The sequence below is a fragment of the Protopterus annectens genome, chromosome 14.part0 (assembly GCF_019279795.1).
Source record: "Protopterus annectens isolate FY-2018-M chromosome 14.part0, PAN1.0, whole genome shotgun sequence".
In the NCBI taxonomy this organism is placed as follows: Eukaryota; Metazoa; Chordata; order Ceratodontiformes; family Protopteridae; genus Protopterus; species Protopterus annectens.
This window is the reverse complement of record NC_056748.1, coordinates 473,341,511-473,363,446: the sequence shown is the minus strand read 5'-3', so window position 1 is coordinate 473,363,446 and position 21,936 is coordinate 473,341,511. Positions and strand designations below refer to the sequence as shown.

Sequence of the window (21,936 nt, the reverse complement as noted above, 5' to 3'; positions counted from 1 at the left end):
ATCATCCAGTAAAAAATATTCTGAAGACTGACCAACAAGCCCACATCACACAAGCCAAGCAATAAAGTAATGTACATGCTTTAATAAAGGCAGTTAATTTCTTTTGTCCTATAGGACTTCATCAGAAATGAAAAATGTGTACATAGCATATTTAAATACAGAATAAATTGAAGTCGTGGTCAACTCCATCCAGTTGTTTCCAGCCTTCAGTTAATGTTTATTAAATAATTCTATATTGCAACTGCCATGTCATTAAATAAAACTAATAAAATATATTTTTACAAATCTTATAAATCCAAAGTAAGCAAATATAAAGTAAATAAATCAATAAAAATGTATAATAAAGATGACAAGACTGACAAGACCTGACTATTTAAAATCAAAGTGGCACCAACAAATGTGGGCAGTTTAAATACATTTAAGTAGGAAATGGACTGTTTTTACTTATTATTAAATGGAAGTTTACATTCACTTCACATAATTGTAATAGTAAAGGGTTAGTGTATTTAGCTTTTTGTGATTCTTGTTTTTGCTTCTCTGTAGGTAAAACTGAATGACATTTAAGGACACAATCAAAAGTTGCTTCAACAAAGTATTAGTTTAAGGGTGTGCACACTTATGCAACAAGCTTTTTTATTTTTTATATTGTTTCTCCTAACAGATTTGCTTGTTTTTCAATTGAATTGTACAGGTTATAGGTTACATTAAAGGCGGGAAAAGTTTTGAAATGATTTATTGTGGTCTCATTTTTTGTATCACAAAAATCTGGCCTTTTAACAGGGATGTGTAAACGTTTTATATCCACTGCAGTTAAGACTTCTGTCTTTTTCAACCTCTTTATTTTAATTACCTGTGAATATATTTGATTTATTTTTCCTCTAAATTACTGGAAGCTATCTCTTGTACCAAAGCTGAAGCTTAAACTACTGTTTGCTGAATGGGTCTATATTATTACATCGAAGAATCAGATCATCGAACGGCATTTCATTGGAAGTGCCTTTCATCAGACTTCCCTCTTGTGGGGAGCTGCACCCCCTGCTAATTATATAATGCCAACTCCTAGAATGCACTGTAGTGGGGAAAAGACAAATTTCTAAATGAGTGCAATCTCGGAATGGTTCAGTGAATGGCATGCTCGATAAAATACTGTTAGATGATCCAATTCCTCGTTGAAATAATAGGGACCCTTGCTAAACAGCTGGAGGATTCTTCACAGTCATTGTTTTCTCTTTACCTTTTCTGGTTATTTTTCTTTTAGGTTCTCTAAATTTCTTCTTTGCTGTCATCCTGGCAGTGTACTTAATAGACAGGAAACTGAATTTTATCCAGGAAGACTGTTTCACTGGCTCCCTTTTTTCAGTTTCTGTTTTCACACGGGGAGAGCTGAAATCAATCTGTTGCTTAATGTGTAGCCATCTTGGAATTCCCATTTTTATTAAGTCTTTTAGTGTGTAACATTTGGTTTGAACCTAACGAGGACAAAAAAGACTTCAATGAATTGAAACTACTTGAATGTAGCAGTTAAGTGCTTAGCGACGTTATTGTAAGAACCATCTTACAGTCTTTGATATTTTCTCATTTTCATCTGTTTGGTGGTTTTGCAGTATAATACAACCAAAGACCCATTGAGATTGACTCGAGCACAGGTTGAATGATAAAGGTAGAAAACATTTGTTACTTTCAACATTTTTGTGACTCATCTATAGCTCAGGAACTGCTTAACTATATTTTATTAATGTGTTTTCTTTGCACTGCCAACCTTTGTGTTGTATAAAGATATGGTTTCTTGGAATGCAAGATATATTTTAATATTTGAACAAGCTAATTTTGTAGTCAGTAGACTAAAGGCGTTTTTAAGTTGTGGATTGTTTGCAGCCTCATGTTTTTGTTTATGGTCACATGTGGAAAAATTTCTATCTTCTTGTTAAAACAGAAATGCATTGGTGTCTTTAAACCTAAAAATGAAGAACCATATGGACAGCTCAACCCCAAGTGGACCAAGTGGTTACAGAAGTTGTGTTGCCCTTGCTGTTTTGGACGTGACTGCCTTGTCCTAAATCAGGGCTACCTGTCAGAAGCTGGAGCAAGTCTTGTGGACCAAAAGCTTGATCTAAATATAGTACCAAAGACTAAGGTAAGAAAGTGATCCAAGCTAATTTTCTGTGTGTAATGGATATTGGATTTCTTTTTTTTTTTTTTTTCGATTTATTAAAAGTTGGTTGCCTGTGACAATTTCCGTATTCATCATTATGTCTGGCTTAAATGAGCAAGTGACTTTTTGCTCATTTGGTTAAAACTGCTCTTTGAAATTAAGTTGTGGAAATATTTTTCCAAATAAAAGCACTAAAGCAATCATGAAAAATTGCATTTAATAATAAAAGACAGATAACTATTTCTAAAGAAATGAAGTTGCCAACAATTAAGAAAATGTTCACTGTTGCAGGTGCAGAAAATTAACCAGATATGATTGCAGGCAAGTGTAATTTGGCCCACCTAGTTTGTTTCCTTTTTTACCAAATTACTGAGTGACTAAGCCTAGTTAACCAGCAAACCAAGTTTTCTGCGCACACCAGTTGCATTGTATGCTTACCACACATTTTTTAAACTTAATTTATATTTGTTAACCCCCAAAGCTGGCTTAAGATGGTTGACTTGGTTGTTACTGCATCAATCACACTTTGAGTAAAGTTTAGGTCTTGCTTCAGTGGACCTTCTATAGTGAGTTGGATTTTTGGTTTGTCCCTTGCTGCAATGCTGACTCCACATGCATAGTAGTTCCAGCTTCTCAAGATCTGCATGTATGGCCATTAGAGCACTTCAGCCTGTTTGCTGCATGTTTTAGGTGAGCTTCTTCATCATCTTCATCAATGAAAATCTGTTGATCATGCAGTCACTCTGTTGGAAGGCTTGGCCAGTGTGATCATGTTGAAACTACTAATCACTTGTAGTTTATAGCCACTTTTCAGGAGTCAGCTTGGGATTACTGCTTCTGTTTTGCTTCTGGTTTAAGAAGGAGTAGAGGGATGTTATCTTTTTTCTAGAGACTAATGATCATCTAAAGAATGAAACTGTTTTAGGAGCCAGTTTTAGATTAGTGTTGCTGTTTTGCACCTGGTGAATGACGGAGCACAGGGACCTTGATTCTTGACCGTCTGTAACTGGGCAGTCTATACATAGGTTCATATGCATTTACTAGGCTAATGACCACAAGGGCCTTTTAAAGCCTAGCCATGCATCCTAAATCTCTAGTAAGTTTTGGTACTCTTGGTAAGTGTAAGCAGGGGCTTGGGAGATTTGCAAGTAGGGGCGTGGAAGATGAACCATTTACAGGCTGTCTGCGTCCATTAGAGGCGTAGGTGCCAAACTAGGGACGAATTCCTGTTCCCCATCCAGTTGTCCAAGTTGCACTTGAATTGGGTTAGGGAGGAACACTGCATCACATGGATGAGGAGCCTGTTTTGGAGACTGGGTAGTCTGTAGGAATCATATCTGTCTCTCCAGCAGGCCCTGTTTATAACACAGGCAAGGTTGAAGTCTTTAGAATGGGTAATTCTGGTGATATTTGTTTTGTGGATATGCAGGAGGTCCATCAGAGTGGGGTCTGGTAATGCCTTGTATATCAGGCATAGATATTTCCTCAACAGCCTGTAGGAGACAGATTGCAGGGATAGGTACTTGAGGTGGTTTGCACTGGACATGTTACTTACTCCCTGTATCCTTTTAGTTAGGAACGTCTCTGGGCATTCCAATTGCTGGATATGCTTGATTGAGTACAATACCCCCTTTGGTATATACCTAATGATAGGTCTGATGAATGTCAAATACAGAGGAACAATGACTTTGTTGGACTTGGATGCCATACCTTTGCTTATAAGTTGCCCAACATAGAATGATTTCCTCACTACTATAGACACGTGATGGTCAAAGGATAGATTACTGTCTGTGTATCCCCATGTTCCTGACTACTGGGCCATCTCTTACGGGTATGTTGTCAATATGATAGTTACCAGAGGTGGATGACTTCTGAAGGATACTATTATGCATTTCTTGCCATTTACTTTTAGTCCATGGCTCTGACACCAGTTGTTTGTGTGTCTCAGCCCTTTCTGGAGAACATTTGTGTCAGTAGGGAATTCAGTGACAGCTAATAATTTGCAGTCATCTACAAATTTAGTCAGCCAGAGGCCACTGACATTGGCCTTGACTTCAGAGAAATAAATGCCAAAAAGGAGCAGTCTCAGGACCAATCCCTGAGGGGACTCTGCTTGTGACTGGCCTCTTTGTAGAGGTGGACTCCCCATTTCTCACTTCTTGGGTCCTGTCTGTGAGCCAGCTGGCTGTCCACTGGGTGACATAAGGGTTTGCACCTAACCTCTTGAATTTGTCAACAATGCCTGATTGGGGTATGTCATATGCCTTGGCCAGGTCAAGGTAGGCAGTGTGAACCATTGCTTCATAATTCATAATCCATTGCTTTGGTGACCTTCTGAAAGAAGGCCACCAGGTTGAGTGGTTATGATCTGCCCTTGACGAAACCATATTGGGTCGAGTCCAGTGTATGAAGATTTCCTATGTCATTATTGATTATTTCCATGATAATTCTTTCCATGTCTTTGCATATGATACTATGAGTCTGTAGTTGCCATAGTCTGTAGATGGCCCAACTTTGTGCAGAGGGATGACTGTTGCTGTTCTCCGTTTGAGGCACAAAGCCAGTTTGGAGGCTTCAGTTAAATAGCAGTTATAGAGACCATGATAGGTCATATTTCATGCTTTTAGAAGGCATCCTGGGATACTGTCTGGGCCCATTGATGCAGTGTTCTTGGCCTTAGAGAGAGTATTAAGGACCTGTTCTTTAGTGATAACAGGGGACGTTGCCATTTTAGTGGAAACCCTTTCAGTTTTAATTTTGGATTGCTATGCAGCTTCTTTCTTGTGTGCTGAGGTGCTATACATGCTATCAAGGATATCTGCTAGGAGAATGGTACAACAGTCTGATGCACTTGCAACATCTGGGATAAGACTGATGATCACCAAACAGCATGTCCCCCACTTTCTAAGAACTATCCAGTTTTCTAGTTTCAGCACTCAAATCTGTTTCTTTGAGCTCAGCACTTGTTCAGAACTCATAGTAAGCACTAAGTAAGCTACAAACTACTACAACACTCAACTTTCCTCACTTGTCTAGAGGAAAACAGTTTTTAGTACTTAATAAATAAGCACCTTTCCAGGCATGTCTAAGGGTCAGCTCTCGGTGTTTTCTCCTGTCTACCTGATGAATCTGGACATCTTGGGGAAATACAGCAGTTGCCTCATGTACACAGACAACCCTCTCCTCCTACCACCCAACACTACAACCTGTGAGAGATGCACTTATATAGCCAAATTGGAAGCAAAGCTCTCTTCACCCAAGACAGTCAAGAGGAGAAGGTAAACACTTGCACCACACCACACTCATGACATAGTCCCTCAAAACCTACACCACCAAAACACACACATAGAAACACAAAACACACACCTACGTTCGCAGAGGCTCTCAAAAATCTACCCAAGCAACTGGGACCTCCAAAGCAGAAACGCAAGCAACATCCACCCTCCAACACAACCCAGATGACACATAGCCCACAAACTCAGTGTGCTACTCAACCACAGCCCATAAGGCATAACAACGTACCCAACACTCTAGTCATAGGTGTCTCTAGTCAGGCACACTGATGTTCCACTCACCAGGCTAAACAAGGAGAAAGTAACTGTCAGCTGCCTGTCAGGTGCCAGGATCCGCCACATAACGCTTGCACTCTGGTCACTCCACAACAAGTACAAATATGACTCTGTCATTGTCCATGTTGGCGTGAATGACCTGAGACATACCTCCATGGACTACATGAAAAGACACATGGAGGAGCTGTTAGATCTTGTAGCCTAGGCAGGTATGACCCTAGCCCTGAGTAGCATCCTACCATCATCCAGAATGATAGCACAGTACAAGGGCAAAATGACTGACTTCAACAATTGGCTAAGCTTCTGGTGTCATTCTAAGGGGATCCAGTATCTGTCTGCCTGGGATGACATGATCAACAAACCACAATGCTTTGCCAGAGATGGCCGGCATCTGTCCCCCTTGGGATTCTGGATACTGGCTAAGGCTCTTGCCACCCCTATAGTGCCTTTTTTAGGCAAGGTTCAAATGACAAATTCACCACTGTAACAGCTACAAGCAAGCAAAATCTGAGGGTAATTCTACTTAATGCTAGAAGTCTAAACCTGAAAATGCACTCACTCGAGGCACTCCTTAAAATGGAGAACATCGACATCTGTGCAGTGACAGAGACTTGGTTCAAGGCTCCAGAGATCACCCCTGCATTACTAGGCTATAATTCATACCACACCTTTCCACCACCTAACCTGGACTGAAACACTAAAGGCGGAGGCGTGTCCATATTCATTAAGGATATCCACACCTCCAGGCTAGTTGCTCAGCATAATGCATCCAAGATTATCCAAGTGCAACTAACTCTGGGCAAGACTGCAATCCAAATTGTGGCTTGCTACAGATCCCACACCATGCCCCAGGATTCCCACTCCTCATTTCTTGATACACTGGAAAATATTAGGGTACAGCTTAACACTCTAATAATGGGTGATTTCAACTACCCCACCATTAACTGGGAAAACTACTCATGTACCAACTGTTGTGCTCAACATTTTCTGGAATCCATAAATTCCAACGCCTTGGATCAATTTATCCACACCCCCATCAGGGGCAGCAGTATCCTAGACCTGGTCCTTACCAACATGGGCAACCGTTGTTCCACTCCAGAGATCAATTCCTCGTTGGTCAGATCTGACCACAAGCTAATCACCCCTAGACATCCACATGCCACCCCCACCCCCCATTAGGGAAACCATCGTAAAAAATTTCTCCAAAGCCAACTTCGCATTTCTTAAGACAGAACTGGCAAACTTCACGACACCCATGCTGACTGACAATACAGGTACGACTGCTGAATCCTATACAAATGCACTTTATAAGCACTTACACGAGTGCATGGATTGTGCAATCCCTAAAAGGACCAAGATGCTACCCCCCCAAAAAAGGAAGCCAATCTGGTGATCCCCTTGCCATAAACAAACTCTACAACAGAAGAAAGAAACTGTTGCAAAAAAGAGTAAAATCCCATGATTGGAGGAACTCCGTGGTCAGCCTCAGTAAGAAGCTGAGATCCCTCATAAAATTCTCCAAAGCTAGTTATGAAAACAAAATCGTCACTGATTCTAAAGACAACCACAAAGCATTCTATATTCTATATGTCAAAAATCTCAATGGCAACACTCAGATCTGCTCTGAGTTACAGCACAATGGCACTAAATATACAGAACCAACTGATATTGCCAACATCCTGCCAGATAGGTTCAGTGCTAACTTTACTCCTCTCTCACCCCCTAAAGGGAACATCTCTATACCAGAAGAATGCAAAGTTCCTGTAATCACAGCTGTACAGGTAAAAAACACTCTCTCCAAAGCCAAGAACACAGCATCCTTGGGATCTGATAACATCCCAGGCTGCATTCTACATGAACTACAGAATGTACTGGCACCCCACCTAAGTACCATATTCAATCATAGCCTCACCTCAGGCTTTGTGGCCACTGAATGGCGCACAACGGTTATCCCACTCCACAAAGGGGGAGCTACCAAGGACCCCGGGAACTACCGCCCCATTAGCCTGACGAGCCTGGTCTGCAAGACTATGGAACATATCCTCATGGAACTTATAAACAATGACATTGATAATCTCCAAACCCTGGACCCTACCCAGTTTGGGTTTGTAAAAGGCAGATCATGTCTCCTAAATCTGATAGACTTCTTTGAAGTGGTCACCAAAGCCGTAGATGAGGGTAAGGTGGTTCACACAGCCTGTCTAGATTGCGCCAAGGCTTTCAACACCATCCCCCACTCTGGAATTACAGATACTCACTAAACTAGGTATAAATCCCTATGTCACAAGATGGGTTGCCAGCTGGCTCACTTACAGAACCCACACTGTGAAAGTAGCAGACTCTAAATCCAACTTCAGACCAGTGACAAATGGAGTACCACAGGTTTCAGTCCTGGCTCCTCTCCTGTTTGGCATCTACTTTTCTGAAGTACAGGCTAACACAGAAGGTCTTTGGCTAACAAAGTTCGCAGATGACTGCAAACTAGGAGCCATAATCAAAACGCCTAACTGTGTGGACATCCTACAAAAGGGCCTCACTGGGACAGATGGCTGGTGTCAAAGCCATGGCCTCAAGCTCAGTGCCAAAAAGTGCATTGTCATCCCTTTTGGTAAAAACTCTGTACCCATGAACTACCACATAGGTGGTAGTCTACTTAACACTGAAAGTGTGATGAGACCTTGGGACACAGGTGGACAGTAGTCTCTCCTTTGATAATCACATCGCCACAGTAGCCAGGAAATCCTTCTGTGTGGCACACCTCATCACAAAAGGTTTCTCATCCAGGAAAAAAGAGGTCATTGTTCCCCTCTGCTCATCACTCACTAGACCCTCTGCTTATCACTCACTATACCCATTATAGAGTATAACGCCTCTTTTGGTATGTACATCACAAGACATCTACAATAACTGGAAAGGCCGCAGAAATACGTCACAAAGAGGATTACCGGCCTCAAACAGATGCCCTATGCAGACCGTCTCAAAAAACTCTATCTTTACTCTATTGCATATTGCCAACTCGGAGGCAATCTCTGCCTAACATACAAAACAATGTCAAATCCAGAGCTGTTGGACATGGGCCACTTAAAGAAATCCCAATACCTCAAAGCTACACGCTCTAGGGACCTAAACCTTGTCACCACAGTAAACAGAACATGCTGGAGGGATAGATTCCTGTCCCAGAGACTTCCCATACTCTGTAACAAACTACCTATCTATATCAAACAAAGCTCCTCGTTAGCATTCTTCAAGAAAAATCTTGATGATTGGATGGGAGATAGGAAATTCGCCCCAGGGATCACTTCTGTGGCTCTCCTTGACAGGGGCACAGGAAAATTATTTTCTTGGGTGGCAAAAGCCAGGGTGCCATTTGGCTAGGCTTATATAGGTCCTAGGGCCAATAACCTAGTACCTACCTATGAACGTCTCTGGAACCAGCTTGGGATTAGTACTGCTGTAGTAACCAGTAGGCAGATTTTCACTATTCATCTTTCTTTGCAAACTCAATTCTGTCTTTTGAGTAAGTACTGCTAAATTAACTACTAGCTAATGTATCTTCAGGATATCACCCTAAATACTTCATTAAAATAAATCTTAAGTGTCTTCTGCAGCAGTTGGCATAATGCTTAAGGTCTTTGCTTCCCTTGCGCAAAGTACAAGGTTTAATCCTGATCTCTGGCCTATGCCTTTGTGGAGTTTGCATGTTCTCACTGTGTCTCTATGGGGTTTCTCCCACCTCTCAGAAATATGCTAGGTGTTTCTGGCTTAGATTCGCCCAAAAATGGAATTGCAGACAGCAGCACAGACTTTAGATGGAGCCTGTCAGGGGAAGAGTTGTATAAACCAACTGTTTTTGTCATCAACTGTGAGGCACAGTATCCTCTAGGTAGGAGAATATGGCCCACACTCTTTGCACATTGTCAAGTACTGCATTCAGTTGCATGGCTGAGTAATTTACTCGTTCCCCAAGATGCATGGGATCTAATAATATACCCGGTTGCATAATAATGTTAGGCATGCCTTTTCGGACTTGCTCATTATACCTTTTAACCTAAGTTTAGCTACTTTTTTGTACATGATGACTGGTGCACTGCAGTGATGATGCTCCTCCATTGTGTGGGGACTTAGAACTGATCTAGGTAATTACTGACTTGTCAGTCTTACAAGCATCATCTGCAAAGCCATGTAATGTATTATAACTGATTGCATTAACTGATATCAAGAATCTTATTAGACTTGACCCAAATCAGTTTGACTTTGTGAAGAGTAAATCCTGTCTAATTTGGTAGACTTCTTTGAAAGAGTCATAGAAGCTGTAGATGGTGCACATGGTGTATCTTGACCTGGACAAGGTCTTCAGTGCCATATCCTTGCTAACATCATGCAAAACCTCTCGCATCGATCCACACGTGTTAAGACCTATAGCAAACTGGCTGAAGGACATAATCCACACAGTGCAAGTTGCAGGTACCTCATCAGAATTTATGTAAGTGACTAGCATGGTCTCTCGAGGCTTCTTGCTGGGACCTATCCTTTTTGGTATTTACTTCTTAGATCTCCAAGCAGAGAGCCATGACCTCTGTCTAATGAAGTTTACAAATGAGTGCAAACTGTTGTTGGTGTTAAAGTCACCTGACACTTCAAACCCTTCAGATTCTACTCTCCCTAGTACCTCTTGCAATAGAAGTGAGCTCAAACTATATTCTGAAAAGTGTAGCAGTACCCCTTTTGTTATGCAACCTCTCCCCTCAACATACTGTATAGACAGTACACCACCACAAAATGAAAATGTAGTTGTGAAACGATGTGCTTGCCTCTTTTAACCATCATGTGACAAGGTTTGCCAAGAAATGCTTTTATTTAGCTCAGTTAATTGTCAAAGGAATATTGTGAAGGTCTTAAGTGACAATCAATCCCTTAAACCCAACATTAATCAAACCATTTATTGAATCTGATGACTCCCCTTTGGGATGTGTCTCACTAAACCTGTTAAGCACCGAAAGACTCCAAAGGTTACTAACCAAAAAGATCACAGTTTACAGCCTTTCCTTTAGGACGGTCTCCAAAAGTCCAGTATTTCAACCATTAGTAGAACTAGGGACCTAAATATTCACCAACAAATAAAACACTGTGGGAGGTACATTTGTATAACACAGTGCAGCACAAACATCTCCAGTAAACATCCCTTGCATGTTAAGTAGTGTGATTGACAAGCTTCCTTTAAATTTAAAGTAGATGACTGGATGGATATTCACAAATTTCTTTCAGAATTAACAGGTATTGCCCTCTCGGATAAAGGAGTTCTGGCCTGAGGGAGGGTACTAATAAGGCATTTATGGTCAATATAACTCGGTAGTCTTGGAGTATCTATGCATCTGTAGCCAGCCTGATTGCATTAGATCTTATAATGCAGTTGCTGCACAGCCTTAGACTTACCCACTGTGCAGTGCTTTTACTAGTTGATAGTACAACCTGGGAGAGATGTAAATATTTAAGAAAACTTTTCACATCAACCCAGTATTGCTAAGCATAAGTAGCACCACATTAACCATGACACTCCACTAAGCCCATAAGTTATGCTGAGGCTATAAAGAGGTATTCACCAAAGCCTCGTAGAAAGTACACTAAATAGCCCAGCCTCCAGCATACAAAGCAGTATATTTCTGACACATACTGCATATTCACACAGATCACTCGAGTCATTAGAAAAGCCGACAAGTCCATAAGGTCCATGAAATCTGATTCCACACATGTAAATGTTTTACTGATAGGTGACTCTCTAGTTAGGCACAGAGACTCCACATTCACCAGACTGGACAAAAACAGGGTGTCTGTTATAAAATATTGCACAGTAAATATAGGAACAAAAAAGAGGAGGTTAGAAAAGATTGGGAATAGAGATTGGATAAAGCAATTCACAAGTAAACAGTGGTGTAGTATATGTATGGATCTGTTTTCTTACATTCAGACGAAAGAGCTTCACAGATGTTTTCAAAGTCCTGCCATTTATTCACAACATTATTTAACTCTGGGAAACTCAAGTCCATAGAATGAATTTGATAATAATATTCAGATCAAGCAACTTAGACTTAACAAAATTATTCTTTTGCTGATGTGCATGAAAAGCTTTAGTTATTATATTGAATTCAAAAGCTAAGTGATCTGAATTGCCTAATGGGCACAGTTGGTTAATTTCAGAAATTTTATCTGGAATATTTTTAAGTAAGAGATTAACGATATTGGTGCAGATTCAGTAAACCCTACATGAGCCACTAAAACTTTGTGCACTTCGTGGCGTGACATGCACACACAATGCACCGCTTTGAATTCAGTTAGCGGCTCTACACAGTAAACACCATGGCATTCTAATTACAGCATAAGCAGCTGAATTGTATGCTAATCAACCAATCCATGGTGGGGGAGCTATTCAACAAACTATAAAGCAACCATGTAGACTCAGTGCTGGTTTTCCTTGTAAATTCCAAAACCTGTTGGAATACAGCCATGGAAAGGAGTTTACATAGAAAAAATGTCACGGGCTGCTGTTGCTTTAATTCATGTGTATGTGCAAAAGGCTGAAGTCTGTGCTGCTGCTAATAGGCCACGGCCAAGAAGGAGAAGAGTTTTCAGACCCCGTTTTACTTGCCCACAATCTGCATGAGGTGAAAATTGTAGCATGCTACAGGGTAGATAGAGATGCACTACAGGAACTCTGCAACCTCTGTCGTCCTCAACTCGGACCAAGGGTAAACAGAGGGGAACCAATACTGATGGAGACAAAAATATATGTAGTACTTTGAATGTTAGGTACAGGAACCTTTCAGAGACCAACAGGGGACGTGCTGGAGGTGTCACGGGCATCAGCATCCAGGATCCTCTATCAGTCCCTGAATGCTATGCCACACCATGCCAGTGAACACATATATTTTCCCTGTACACATGAGGACAGGGCCACAAATATGTAGGAGTTCTACCCTGTAGCACACTACGCTGAAGTACACTTATAGAAATCAAAGCACCACTGGGGAACAGGGAAGGGTCTACATAAATAAAAAGGGCTTCCACTCCATTAACTGCCAAGTTGTGTGTAACACTAAGGGAATCATCTTGAATGTGTGTGTGCTGGCAACCCAGGCAGTTACCATGACTCGCATATGTGCCACAACTCCCAACTGTAGTACATATTCACTATGGGTGATACCCACAGGGTTATTTACTGGGGATGCAGATTGTATACTGGAACCGTGGCTGATGATGCCCATCAGAAATGCACAAACACCCACTGAAGAACATGATAATGAGGCACGTGCTGAAACCTGAAATATCGCAGTGTGTGTGTTTGGGCTGCTGAAATCACGATTCCATTGCCTAGATGCATCTGGGGAGCACTGCAGTACAATCCATGTACATGAACTGAAATTTTCACCGTCTGTGCCATGCTTCACATCATCATCCTGAGAAAACAACTTCAGCAGGATCTGGAAGGGGAAGGAGCACACATCCCACCACAACTGGTAAGGTCACCACAGACACTTGCAGGTGAGGCATCAGAAGGGGAAACAGCAGCTGCTGTGGCTGTAAGCATATGTAGGCATGCTCAATATGCCCTCTCATTGGCTGAGAGGAAACGCATAGCACACTCGCTCATCACCTAAGGGGCTAAAACCTTAATACTATGCACACATACATATATTAACATTGAAGCCAGGCAGTGCTTACAGCCTTTACCTACTTATGTAATGGCTGTGTACTACTAGCATCAGACAGAGTCATCCCTGAACTAAAATTGTAGCAAATTCTGGATTTATAAGGTAAGTGTTTAACCTGGAATAGAACAAAACTGTGTAATAATACAAGTGAATGGCACAGCCATGAATACTGTTACTTGGTAATATAAGTAAGTTAAAGATGGTTGAGTTTTGCAGCAATGAGTCAGGATGCGACAGCGGTGACTTATGTGAATACCTATGTCCTCTATCTAGTAATAGGCCTCAGAAATCAGAGTCATGCATTCATACTTCTCAAAAGTTGTGATGGTCACCAGTTTGGCTTCATACTTTTGTACTGGCAAATCATTAAATCGAGAACTTAGAAATTAATGGCACACATTTCAGTTTCAAACTTCATATCCCTCAGGAAAAGTCTTAAAAATACTGATGCAAAAACGGTTTGATGCGATCAGCTCTCTCTAACTTTGTAAGACCAAAATATTTAAAAAGTCTGTCTATTGTTCAACCTTTGTCCCACTTTTTTATAGCTTGGTCCACCTTTTTTGCTGTGAGTGTGGGAGGCATGTACACATTACAAAAACTTGTATGAAAGCAGTAAAATTAGCAAAACAGCATCACAAACACAGATCATCTAAGCACTAAGTCAGCTATGTACTTTGAGCATCAGAACCAAAGCTTATGTATCCCTAAATCCAAAAGATAGAAAACAAGGATATGGCACAGTTATCACTTGCACAGGGTGTGGCACAGTTATCACTTGCACAGGGTGTGTGTGCGCGTGTGCATGTGCGGGTGGGTGGGTGGGGTGGGGGTGCAGAAAGCCTAGGCTGATACAGAGGGTGAGTACATATGAGTAAGAAAGAGAAATAGGCAGAAAGTTGGATAAAGTGACAAATGACCATTGAGACAGAATGAGCTTTAAGCCTCACGACTGAACCATGTATCTGTTGTGTGTGTGTGTCTGTATAGGCACTCCAGGTAAAACTGGTGTGCGAGTGTCTACAAGAAGGCAGCCAAGCTTTGTGCTATCTCTGTCTTGGTATGTCAAACAGGTGTGAGCTGTGCATGGTAGAGGTGGCAGTTCATCATTGTCTTGTTAGACCACGAGAACTGGCTCTGCCAGGAGTTGCACTGGCACATACACAGCCATGGTCAGATGCACTGCTGATAACCTGAACATGACTGATGTCTGCTGGACGACTTCTCCTCATGAGTACACCCAGGATCATCACTCCATGGTCTGCCTCATGTGGGTGTGGACACCAATCACCGACAGAGCAGTGAAGTAGAGCCACTGTGGGAGCATGATCAGGCACGACCATGTCAGCTAACATCAGATGATATGGCTGACCTACACCCACATGGATGCTGTTCCCCCTCCCAGAGAGTGTTCCATCACAGACAACATGCATTCCAACATGTCATTCATCTGATCCGTTGAATCGATAACATGGTGGAGGCAGTCACGCATGTCAGCCTGCGCCACATCTACAACCCTAAGCCTTTCATAGGAGGCCCTATTTGAACGTGCCTGCACTTCCATGACAGCCCTAAACACATGTCTAGTGGCATGGAAAGGCACACCTGGATCAGGTGGAGGATGGACAGCAGGCCCCCTCTGAGTCCAAGTACCCCTAAAAACCCTCCTGCATGGCACCTCGCCTACTCTTTGGGTATGGCCTTAGTCAACAGGCATTGAAACCACAGTAACCACACTACCTTGATCGTATGTCTCACCCTCCACTTATCCAGTATCTGAGGGCTTACTGGAATGGTTTGGTGTAGGTCTACTAGCTGCGGCTGATGGAATTAGAGGATGGCTGAATGTCAACCTCAGAGTCTGCCGATACTTTGATATCAGGTGGGTAGGCAGTATCACCTGTAATAATATGCAACAACCACAGGAAAGAAATTAATAGCTGCACTACAACAGTTCAATATACTGTATGCTAACAAACTAAGAGTGGTGCCACTGTTGTAGACGATACAGCAATACATTGACACCTACATCACCCATACGGCTAAAATAAACATTTCTGTGACCTTATCAGTGCAGAAATAAAAATGTTTGGTTTACCATGTGCAGATGACTCCCCAGTTCCAAAGAAGGATGGTCCTGGAAGAAGATAAGCAAAAGGTAAGCACATCATCATCGCAATTAACAGTAACACAGGGGGTGAAAACATTTTGGCCCTTTTTATGTCCATTAACAATGCATGCAACAAACTTGGATGACACGTCCACCCCAAGCCCATGTGTAATGAGCCAGACTGTGTTATGAACTATATCAGTCTTTATAAGTACTCCCCTATACAAAAAGAATGCTAAACAAACCTAAGTATTGCTGTCAGTATTTTACTATACAAGAAAAATTCCGTAATTGACAATAGCTAAGCCTACCTGGAAGTTCTTCCTCCTGGAACATACTTATCCTCCCTGAAACAGCAGCACCAACATCGATCACATGCTGTTGTGCATTTTCCACTGAACTCTCTGGATCCCTGACAGTGGACGGGAACTCTTCATTTGGTGTCAGTGGTGGCTCGGTAGCAGGTCTCGCCCTGGTAGCCATCTGTCCAGGAGTCACTGCAGCTGCTCTTCTCTGGGCTGATGAAATCATGTCATTGGACCTTTGATGCACCTGATCATGCATCCTGCTGTGGTTCCCAACAGCGTTGACATCATTGACAATGTAGGACATTTATATTTCATGGAAATAACATGTAAGACTATAAAGAGAAACAGCAGTTATGATGATAGTTAATAAGGCTGTGCATCTGTGAATAACATTTCCTGACCAAAATGCCTATACCCATCAGTAAACTTCTAAGATGTGCATACAGATAAAAGTAACATTTGCTAATGCATATATAAAAATATTTTTTCTAACTTGACATCTGAACATATCCAGTATCTGACTGAAAAATGCAATCATATCTTATCAAGATCAGTAGTCTTCTGTGCAGATAAATCCAAAGTAATAGCAATCTTCAACTGTGTTATCCACATAAACAAATCTCCTCACCTTCAGGTTCCCTAACTACAGGTTACCTTTTCATAGTGTAGATTCAGGGCTTTGAGCAGGTGAAGATGCAAATGAAGTGTGCACTTATTAGAATTGCTGAATCCCAAATTCTTGGCTGTGTGTATCAGATGTAAAAGTAGTGCAGGCACTCCCTCAGTGTTTATTACTGATGGATTGCAACTGTGAATGATTACTGGAAGGGAGAAAGAAAACACACGACCAGTTCAGACTCCCTTACCTCCAGTGTTGTGTCGGCCAGGTTAGACTTACAAAGTGTAGAAGTAATTGTATCAATGTTTTAAAAGTAAGTAAGCAGCACACATTTCACAGTTTCTGTTCAGTAACACGTAACCTCCCCTGCATTGGTTGAAAACTGTATGATGTTATGTTGTCCTATCTTGCCGTAATTCTTGCTGGGTGGGTTCGGAGCCGATCCTCGGCTTTAACCCGGACGATACTAAAGCTTGAGAGCTTTTACTGGCTCGAGGCTATCCCCTATCCCATGGTGCACCATGACAATTTCCCAGATCTCATTTGCTGTGGAAGCTTCAAGGTTGTCTTCTTTACTGGCTCGTTGGCCAAGTAGAATTTTTTGAATTTTTTTTTTTTTTTATATTTTGCCTATATTTCTTTATAATACTTTTACGTTTATTAAGTGTTAACATCCCCTGTCCTTTTTCTTAAGGATTGTATGGCCCGTTTAAGTTAGAGGGCTGTATTTGCCTATTTAACTTAGAGGGCCTTCCTCTCTGTGTGCTAGTTTTCTTCTTCTTTAAATATCTGGAGTGATTGTGTGAGTGTTAGCATCCCCTGTCCCTTTCTTTAAGGATTGTACGGCCCGTTTAAGTTAGAGGGCCATAGTAGTAGCCTGTTTTTAAATAAGAGGGCCTTCTTTTATGTGTGCTATTTCTTCCTACTTTAAAAAACAAATAATAATAAATAATTATACTAATGTCTTTCTATAGTGTACTTATTGTTGTAGTTGTTTCCCCCTTTCCTTTTCATTAAAAAAAAAAAAAAAAAAAACAAATCAAAATGTCAAAGGATAATGGTAGAGAACACAGAGAACACCACCCTTCTAGCTTTAAAAAGTGTGATAAGCGTTCTCAGAAAATGTCATTGACGGACAGTCACACTGGTTGTGTGTATTGCTTTGGAGATCCTCATTTGCAAGAACCCTGTACCTTTTGTCATGCATTCAGCACCAGAGTTCTTAATGAACTCAAAAGGAAACTTATTGATAGGGATCTGATGAGCAGTTCCTTCCAAGAACAGCTGGAACAAGGTCAGATGGCCTCTAAAAATAAAAAAGGAAGTCTCCATCAAAAGCGAAGAGTTCTGGCTCCGATTCTTTTTCTTCGGTCTCACTGCAGTCTGTTTCATCGGCTCTGAGACAGTCATTTTTATCGAGACATTCACCAGTCTTGGAACCAGTTTCACCAACATTAAGATCTCCTATTTTGGAAAAGTGGAGATCTCCATTTATCTCCACCCGTTTCTCCAGGACACTATCTGATGAAGACGTAGAGCGGGTGGTGAAGAAGCTGCTCTGTAACCCGGCGCTGGCAAAAATTTTAGCTTCTCTGGACCCAAAGGTTTTGGATCTGTCCCATCCTCAGTCTACTGTTCCTCCTCAGACTGCCCCCTTTTGGAGTCCAATGTTTCGGGTCATATTGTGCTGGAACCCTCAGTTCCGAGAACTCTTCCTGCTTCCTTGGAACCAATAACTCTAACTTATCAGCTATTCTGGAGCTGAGGAGTCTGGGAGCCGACACTGTCCAGTCAACTCCAGAAGGGATAGTCGCCTCATTTTTTTTTCCGATCCGACCCTCCTCCTTGGTGCTTCGGCTTGCGTGAGCTCGGCTCCCATGTCCACTTTGGAGCCTGCTTCTCCAGTTCTGAGTCGACCTTCTGCTTCCTCTGAGCAGAGGTCTTCTTTGGAGCGTGGTGGTGAGGCTTTCGAGGCAGTAGAGCTTTGTCAAGAACTAAAGCCTTGCCATTGGACCCTACATCCCTCCAGCAGCCGGCAGCAGTCTCTTCTCCCATGCCTTCCCCTAAGCGTAGGGAACCAGAGTCCCAAGGAGCCCCCATAGGGGGGTGTCCCCTCTTCCAAAAACCTGTCCAGATTACCCCACTGGAGAGGTGCCTAGGAGGAGAGTTTGCAAGAGAAAGCATATTGACTCACCCAAGTCTGTCACTTCTGACACTGATTTGGGTGAGTCAGAAGGGTCCCCAAGATCCCCCTCTGAGGATGTCTTCTTTGCGGACATCCTAGAAGTCCTTAGAGGGGGTGATTGGAAGACCTCTAACCCTACTGAGGACAAATCAGTGTACCTTGGAGCTTTTGGTTCCTGACCTTCCACTTCCTGGGTGACACCGCCATATGACCAACCTTTAGAGGTCATATCTCAGAACGCTTGGACCTGTCTGGACACAGTGGAGCCTATCCTAAGGAGGCCTAATAAATTTATTACTGCTGCAGAAGACAAAACCTTTCTAACCGAGGGAGTACCTGTGGATGCTATGGTGGTAACAGCAGCCAAGTGTACTTTTTCTTCAGCGGCTTTTACCTTACGATCGCTGAAGTACCTGTCCCATTTTACTAGGCTACAAAGTGATCTCCAAAAAGAGTTGGGAGATACCCTTCAGGGTTCAGTAGCTTCGGGATCCACTGACCAGGTATTTTCACAGCTCTCTACCCTTGCCTCTATTGCTACCACCTCCATGAGGCTGATTTCTTCTGCAGCTGATGGAGCAAGCAGGGTGGTCGCATCAGGAATATCTCTTAGGAGACATTCCTGGATGCGTCTATGCAATTTTATGGAATCCTTCAAGTCTTCCTTTACCAACATCCCCTTTTATGGTTCAATTCTTTTTGGACCTCAGGTAAAAGCGACTTTGACCAGGTGCGAGCAGGAAGGAAAAACCTTATCTGCTGTGGGAGTCCGTTTTTCCCTTCCTTGCAGACCCTAACCCAAGGGTCACACAGGAGGGAAAATGTGGTTCCGTAAATCCCAAAAAGGTTTCCCTCAAGCACATGGTCAACCCTCCCCTAGAGGCAGATGGGGAGGTTATAATGAAAGGCGCCGCTCTTGCGGCAGAGGGGGTCCGCAACACCAGGGTGATAGAGATGCTTTCTCTGATCGGTCCTTTCATCGCCTCTGAAGGGTTGCCCGACTGTCCGACTCTGGAGGCAATCTGGGTAGTCCCTCACTGTACCCAAGCGCCTGGCTACAAATTTCACAAGATCGATGGGTACAAAATATAATTTCCAGTGGTTACCTCATTCCTTTTCTTTCCGATCCCCCTACAAATCGGTCTTTACCAGATGTACCACCCAGTCAGATACACCGTGCAACATTAGAGGTTATCTCGTTGCTTCAGAAAAGGGTCATCCAAGAAGTCTCCACAGAGCAAATAGTATCCGGAACTTACGATTCTTTTTAGTTCCAAGAAAGACCGGGGACTGGAGGTCTAGCAAGCTGAACAAGTCTGTAAAAAAATTCGAAGTTCCGAATAATCACTCTGCAGTCAATTTTTCCATTCATCGGAAAAGACAGTTGGATGTGCTCCATAGATCTTCAGGATGCGTACTACCATATCAAAATAGACAGGTGCTCCAGAAGACACCTACGCTTTCATATGGGAGTCAGTCATTTTCAAGTTTGAGCACTGCCCTTTGGCCTCACTACAGCCCCCAGAGTGTTCAAAAGTATGGCCATGGTCACGGCTCACCTGAGACATTAAGGATTCCAGGTGTTTCCGTACTTAGATGACTGGTTCCTCACTGCTACCACCAAGCACCAACTAATCCGAGCCAGGGATGAGACTCTGTCCTTGTGCGCCAGATTACGAATTACAGTAAATCTAAAACAATTTGCCTCATCTCCATCACAGCATATTGTCTTCTTAGGCTCAGACCTAGACTCGACCACCATGACAGCAAAACTCACACCAGAAAGGATAGACTCATTGAACAACCAAGTCAGACTCTTGCTGACCAAAGGCAAAGTGCAGGCAGGATAGTTCTTGGTTCTAGGTACTATGGCATCCACCATTTTTTTAGTTCCCCTAGCCTGAGTGCACATGAGAGTAATTCTGTGGCTACTATTTACCCAGTGGTCAATGCAGGATCTCCCCTTGTCCCACCAAATACTCATTACAAACTCCTGCAAGAAGGCTCTAACATGGTGGTTACATACAGATCAGCTTTATCTAGGTCGTCCCCTTGTTCTCCCTCAACAAAATGCAGTCTTGACCATGGACGCTTCCCAGATAGGGTGGGGGGAGTGCATTATCTGGGAATGACAATCCAAGGTATCTGGCAGGATCACAAGAACCACTTGCACATAAATGTTCTGGAGATGAGAGCAGTGCTATACGCGTTGCAAGCACTTCATAGTTATCTTCCCACCGGGACAGTTGCAATTCATTCAGACCACATGTCTCTAGTGTGGTACTTAAACAAGCAAGGGGTACCAAGTCTTACCCACTTTGTCGAGAAATGGGCGATGGACTCTCAACGTTTTCTGGTAGCAACACACAACCCGGTGAAGTCCACTGTGATAGCAGACAAACTGTGTCGAGCAATTCTGATATCTCACAAGTGGTCCCTGAAAACAGAAGTTGCAAAAGAGATTTTCCACAAATGGGGCCACCCTTGCTGCGATCTGTTCACCACGTACATGAATGCCAAATGCAGGAACTACTTTGCCCTCATTCCCCATCCAGGGATGTCACCCAGGGACGCTCTGGTCCAGAAATGGCCCCTGGACTCCTTTATGCTTTTCCACCTTTTCCCCTCAGAACAGTTGGAGTACCCTGATCCTCATTGCTCCTTACTGGCCTCGCCAAGTCTGGTTCCCCTTCCTGTGGCCTTATCTCTTAGACGAATCATGCATTCTGGAAACGTCTCCAGACCTCCTTATTCACCAATCAGGACAGTTCCATCCTACCATCCAAACCGTGAAATTGACAGCATGGCCGCTCCAGTTCCAAAAATAGCCAGGTGTATATCCCTTTCTCCTACTGTAAAACACATCCTCATTTCTTCCCACAAACCTTCCACCAGAAAATTGTACTCCGGCAAATGGAAAAGATTTTACATTTGGGTGGCAAAACAAGGCATATATCCCTACTCAGCTCTTATAGAGTCTATTCTGTCCTTCCTCGAATCTATTTTTCAAGAAGGAGCTGCAGCTGCTACCATTAAAGTTCAGTTGGCTGCCATCTCAAATTATAATTTTGGGAACATGGGAAATTCTTTTATGTCCCACTCTTTATGTAAAACCTTTTTAAAAGGAGTCCTCCTTCTCAGACTTCCAATCAGACAACCTCCGGAGCCCTGGGACTTGAACTTAGGTTCATACTAGGCCATCTGCCCTAGGGCATTTATAAGCCTAGCCAGAGTGTGTTTGGCTTTCGCCACCCATTTTAAATGAATTTTGCTATGCCCTTTTTCGA

The 21,936-nt window shown here is 42.6% G+C and overlaps 1 protein-coding gene across 1 annotated transcript in view; it reads left to right on the top strand.

Moving 5' to 3' along the window:
* PI4K2A (phosphatidylinositol 4-kinase type 2 alpha) overlaps positions 1–21,936 on the top strand; it is a 1,139,234-nt gene that overhangs the window by 196,348 nt on the left and 920,950 nt on the right. Inside the window, exon 2 of the mRNA XM_044056228.1 lies at positions 1,934–2,134. Within this exon, the coding sequence (XP_043912163.1) occupies positions 1,934–2,134 (201 nt within the window). The remainder of the gene's footprint in view (positions 1–1,933; positions 2,135–21,936) is intronic.